Source organism: Parasteatoda tepidariorum, chromosome X1 (genome assembly GCF_043381705.1).
Source record: "Parasteatoda tepidariorum isolate YZ-2023 chromosome X1, CAS_Ptep_4.0, whole genome shotgun sequence".
Classification (NCBI taxonomy): Eukaryota; Metazoa; Arthropoda; class Arachnida; order Araneae; family Theridiidae; genus Parasteatoda; species Parasteatoda tepidariorum.
In genome coordinates this window covers 13,239,436-13,245,435 of record NC_092214.1, presented here as the reverse complement: position 1 = coordinate 13,245,435, position 6,000 = coordinate 13,239,436, and the positions used below count along the sequence as shown (strand labels likewise).

General features: G+C 30.8%; 1 protein-coding gene across 2 annotated transcripts in view; it reads left to right on the top strand.

Annotated features, from left to right (window-relative positions):
- LOC107454822 (xaa-Pro aminopeptidase 1) overlaps positions 1-6,000 on the top strand; it is a 138,090-nt gene that overhangs the window by 27,752 nt on the left and 104,338 nt on the right. For both annotated transcript variants that reach the window (XM_071187627.1, XM_016072127.3), the window contains one exon: positions 660-764. In XM_071187627.1, coding sequence (XP_071043728.1) covers positions 660-764 — 105 coding nt within the window. The remainder of the gene's footprint in view (positions 1-659; positions 765-6,000) is intronic.

Sequence of the window (6,000 nt, the reverse complement as noted above, 5' to 3'; positions counted from 1 at the left end):
AGGTTACGACGGCGATCACGAAGTTAATCCCATTGAAAATAATCTACAAGAAACGATTTCAAATCGCGAAGGTGCGAAAACGAACATGTGATATAACGATATAAGGTCTCAAAAGTGATTCTGATTCTACCGCTCATCAGTCAAGGCCGTCTCAACATAACGAAACAATATCGTCTTCCACAGCGCGAGTTGGCATCGGAACGCAAGAGAAAGTCCTTGCGTGTATCGCTATATCGTTATATCGTCTTCTTCACTCGACGGCTTAAATCAGATTTTTGATGCATCGCTTGGAATGAAAGTCGCTGTATCGGTTTGCCGATACAGGCGTTAAATCGATATGTCGCGATATATCGATTTATAGCCCAGTCCTAATTGTGAGGTATGTTTATTTTCTGAAACACACATTTTAAGCTATGTTAATTTTCCTAAACACACATTTCAATTTATGTCCACTTTCTAAAACATTCATTTTGAGTCCTGTTCATTTTCTTAAATATGCATTCTAAGCTGTGTCCATTTTCTGAAACACTTATTTTGAGCTAGGTCAAGAATATAGAGTTCACCGATGCAATGTTAACTAGCATATACAAACGAGTATTGTATTTTTAGCTTGTATGAAATTGTAAAAAAAAAGACTAATCATGAAACAAAAATTCTAGGCACTGCTGTGATAACAGAAAACCATGCAAGCCTCTGGACTGAGCGAAGATACTTTCAGCAGGCAGACAAGCAACTTGACAATAATTGGACTCTTCTCAAAGAAGGTAATTTAGACACATTGAAGTTTAAATTAGTTGCTTATAAGAATGATTGTCTTTATGTGAATTGTTGATTAACTCTAAACTACTACAGTCAACCCCGCTTAAAGGAATACCATCGGTTCCACTCAAATCTATGCAATTAAGTGGGTTATTTGATTAAATGGGAAGTGCAGTATTCAATCTTAAATTCTAAATTTTTGCGAAATTTAACTTTTTGGTGGTACAGTAGAGAACCAATTATCCGGGATGCTCAGGACCATCGCTATCCCGGATGTCTGAATTTCCCGGTTTTCTGGATCGGCGAAAAAACGTAGTTTATCAATGTTTTATCGAACCCAAATCACAATGAAAACAAAGTAAAACATTTTAAGAAAAGAAAAGTTCAATTGAAAAAAAAGGAAAATAACATTTAAAAGAATAGAAAAATAACATTTAATAACATTTAAAAGGTTTGACAAGAAAAGTAAGTTTAAAAAATACAAAATTCGCATATATTTATTTTTTAAACATTTCATCAACTTTTAGCTGTCGAAATTTTGGTTTCTGATTGAGAAAGAACTGTTTGATTTTATAAACAGCCATTACATGAGTTTCCTCAATAAATGATTTCTGTTCCATTCCAGCTATCAGTTCTTTTGTTAATTCGATACATCGTTCATTAGATATGACTGAAACTTGTTCAGCCTTATCTTCGTCATCACTTTCGTTTTGTTCAGTGCCTGGGTTCGACACCATCTGAATAATTTCGGAATCTGTCATTTCGTTTACAATTGGGACGTCATTATCGATATTAAAGCACTCATTAATCTCTTCTGACATTAGGTCCCGCTCTAACCATTTTCGAGAGTATTCCCGGAGCTCCTTTTGGAAATCTTTTTCTTTTGAAATTTTAAATCCTTCAAAAGGAGAGTCGTCAACATCTTCTTCTAAAAAAATACAAGTCGGAATTAACTTCTGCCATGTGTGAGTTAATGTATCACGGGAAACAAATTCCCATGCTTTCGCTGACAACCATATAGCATCTTTCACAGTGAATGTTCTCAGAAAATCTTGGGCGGATTTTCCGTCATTAGCTGCGTCGATCAGCTTCTTTAAAAACTGAACCTTGTAACGGCATTTTAAGCTACGTAAAATGCCTTGATCGAGAGGCTGTATTAAGGACGTACAGTTTGGGGAGAGATATTGAATTTCTATATTATTGGTAGTTAAAACGACTGCAGGTAGATGTGCCTTACAGATGTCTAAAAACAAAACAATTTTACAGTCATTTGACAATCCCACCAATTTGCAATGTGCACGTGATTTAGGCACAAATTCCTTCTGGAACCATTCTGTGAAAAGTTCCTGTGTGATCCAAGCTTTTTTATTAACTTTATAAACTACAGGCAAAACTTTTAGCACCTTTTAAAGCCCAGGGATTCTTACTTTTGCCGACAACAGTCAGTTTCAATTTACATGTGCCCGCTGCATTCGCGCAGGCTAATAATGTCAGCCTATTCTTCGCAATTTTGAAACCACTAGTATTGATTTCATCTGTTGTAGTGTAAGTAGTATCTGGTAGATATTTGTAATAGAGACCCATTTCATCAATGTTAAAAATTTGCTGTAGGGTCAATTTCTGAGTCTGGACCACATTCAGCACAAAATCTGCATAATTCTCAGCGGCTGAGGCTTTTTCACCGCAAAATTTCAGTAATCGAATGCCGTTTCTCTCTTTGAATCTGGCGAACCATCCTATGCTGTACTCGCAATTTTTTTTATGCCAAACTCATTAGGAAAATTTTTTGCCTGAGCCATAATTATTTGTCTAGTTAATGGAAAGTTTTCTGATCTTCTCTGTCTTATCCACTCCATTAATACTTTGCCGACATCCTCATTTTTTGCCTGATGCAAAGTCTTTCGTTTTTTCATTGCATCTTCTCGCTCGGAATTTGAAAATAGAGCCAGTTTTTTTTTCTTTTGACCGTCTTTTCGAAGATCATAAATGGTTTGAGTCCCTACGTTATAAATCTCACTAAGAGATTTTACTGAAGAACCTTCATTTAATTTTTGAAAAATTTCTACTTTCGTTTTCATCGATAAACTCACACGCTTTCTTTTTTTAGACGTTGAAATAGACGGCATTTTCTTTCAGGATCACAAAATATACGACAAGTGCTATAAAATTCCAAAATTGAAATACATTTTTCACACACTGAAAAAGATTCCAAGCTTTCGCCTAACACATTTTAACTAATCCTAGCACAAGTAGATAAATGATGTATGATCTATTAATGTCAGAGAAGGGGGTGGAACCAATGTCAAATAAATGAAGCTGTGTGTAAAATATATGCCCATCTGGAGGCGAAGGTCAAGATGAGAAATTATTTTAAACTACTCTTTCTAACAGTAAAGACCAGATGTCCCATGAGTCATCCATTTCACAGAAGGTGGTTTGTAGGGATTAAGACAAGTCAAGTAGTTGTTAAATTACATTGCTAAAAGTAGCAAGATTATCTTCAGATAAGCAACATGATATCTTCAGATAGATTCATGTTGCGTGTCATTTTAAAACTGATTTAAAAAAAAACTAAAATTTAAACGCTAATTAAAATCCAATATATTATTGGAAAGAAAAGCACCAATAAGTTTCTAAGACAAAGCATATTTTTAGCATTCTAATATCAGACCGTCCTATAAAGAAACTAACAAATATATAAACAATCCATATTTAAACTTAATCCTTATTTATTAAGTTGAATCACAAAAAGAATAAATAACTGAAAAATAATGCATTTTACCAACAGATAAGCAAATAAATAAATAATAAAAATAAATAAACTTTAAAAACTTATATTTTTAATCTTTTGGTATAAAATAAATAAATTATCCCCATAAAATATTTAAAAAAAATGAAATCTTAAGGGAGAACTAATTAATCAATAAATTAATAAGAACAGCTTTTCAACAGTCATCCCCCAAAACAACTATATTAATGAAATATTCAACATTTTATATATATATATTTAAATGAAATTAAAACGCTTTTAAAAATAGAAGGGGAAAAAATTATAACAATGCCAATACATTTAGATTTTCTATTAAAAAAAATTAAATCATAAATAAGATGGATAGATTGAAAAATATAAATTAAGATGGTAAAACAGCAAAATTAATAAAGATAACTTATTTTGATCATAATACCAAAAAAACACAAAAGGAAACTATTAAATATATAAGTTAATTGAAGTTATTAATTTAATTGAAGTTGAGGAAAATTATAATAAACTAAATAAAACCAAATTAAATAAAAAAAAAACAATGCTAGAAAATTACCAAATGGAAACAATAACTAGAAAGGGCTCTATCATAAATATTAAAACCGGGAGATTGTAAAATCTACTGAATTAAAAAAAAAATTATGTTAAAGTTTATGAATAAAAAGATATAATTTATGAAGTACGAAATTTATTGTGAATGATGGGAGGAAAAAAAAAGGGTATTGAAATCAGAAATAAATTGCTTTAAAAAAGAGAAAGCTGCAATCTGCCTCATAAAATAATCGTCTGATTTTAGTAATAAATAATTGTATGCTTCATTATTAAACAATCTTTTCCGTTTATTATTTTTTTTATAAAATCAGAGAATTTTTAACGAAAGCAAACGCGATTCCACATCAAGCAAAATTTGAAAATAGAAGAGAAATCATGATTCAAATAGAAGAGAATCAGAGAAAGAATCTGAATTTATTTAATTGAAAAATATTGATTCGTTAATTAGTGTCAAATAAATTAATATAGCAGACAATAAAAAAAAGTAAAAAACGTTTTAAATTGTAATAATAATGTATTGTCAGAAATTGTAGAACAATAATTTGTCATAATAAATCACGGATAACAAAAAAGAAAAAACTGGAGAAAAAAATAAAAGATTAAAAAAAAAATCTGACACGTCAACAAGTTTCAAGTTCCTTGACTCAGACTTCTAATAGACAACATTCCAGAAATGATTAGGAATAATAGAAGAATCCTAAAGATGCAAAAAATAACGTCAGTCCGGTAAAATATTTTTTTATTCTCTGTTGCGCTAGCGCAAGTTACAGTACTGAAAACGGAAGCGAAATCTCGCAATTTAGTAGTGTCGAATTCTCTGACAATTGTTTCCAATTATGTTTTATTTTACTAAATTATTCTGATTACTTTTTAAATGATAAAATTTAATCTTTTTTTAAGTGATCAACTTAACTATATTCTTACTTTATCATTAAACTAAAATTTGCCGTTTTTTAATCGTTTTTGTATTCCAATTTGTACTTCCAATTTAGTTTTTTTTCCTTAGTAATGTATAGGGATATATTTTTCTTTTTATTTCTCTTTCACCTTCTATTCAACGATATGCGTGTGCAATGCTTGTTCTCCGCCCCCCCCACATAAATCAAAGAGAAAACGAAAACAGCATGCCACTCCCTTTTCGATTGACGGTAGCTTATCTGAAAACCACCAATTCTGTGGAATGCAGGGAAGAAAATAAAAAGTTTCCCCTTTTCTTGCCCCTTTCCGTCCTTAAGAACTTCAAGGTTACAGAAGAAATAATCAAGTTTTCTCTTGACATATGGTGGAAAAAATACCCCCACCCACCTTTTCCCCTACTAAACTTCAAAAATGAGTAACACTTCCGCATTTCTTCTCCATCCTTCCAGTTCAAAATGGCGGGAAAACCAAGTGAAATTTTTCCAGGTTTTCTGGGTACCGGATAAATGGTTTTGTACTGTATTTAGTGTAGCGTATTGATTAAAAACACTCAGTTTTATGATTAATAAACAATTATAATTAAAACTATCTGTGTTAGTATCATATAATATAAATGTCATTTAAAGTTACATAAACATAAATCAATGTTAGTGAAAAATATAATATAGAAACTAAAATATTATTTGATCTCTTTCGCAAAATTTTTTAATTGAAGACTGTTTTTATATCCGTTTAATTTGTCAAATTATAAAAATTAGATTTTTCCTTTCAGTTTCCGCTAAGACTTTCATGACTTGCGTATTCCTTTGAAATAAATTTAAATTTTTCTTATATTTTTGCATATTTTTTTCTAATGCTTAAAACTTGAGAAATTTCAAGTTAATGTGCTATTTTAGTTAGGAATTTTTTGAAATTGTTTCCAAGATTCATTGTTTTATTTTTCTCTGATTAATTCAAATCAATCTTTTTTGCACTCAACTTGCAACAAGCTCAGTTATTCACTGGATTAA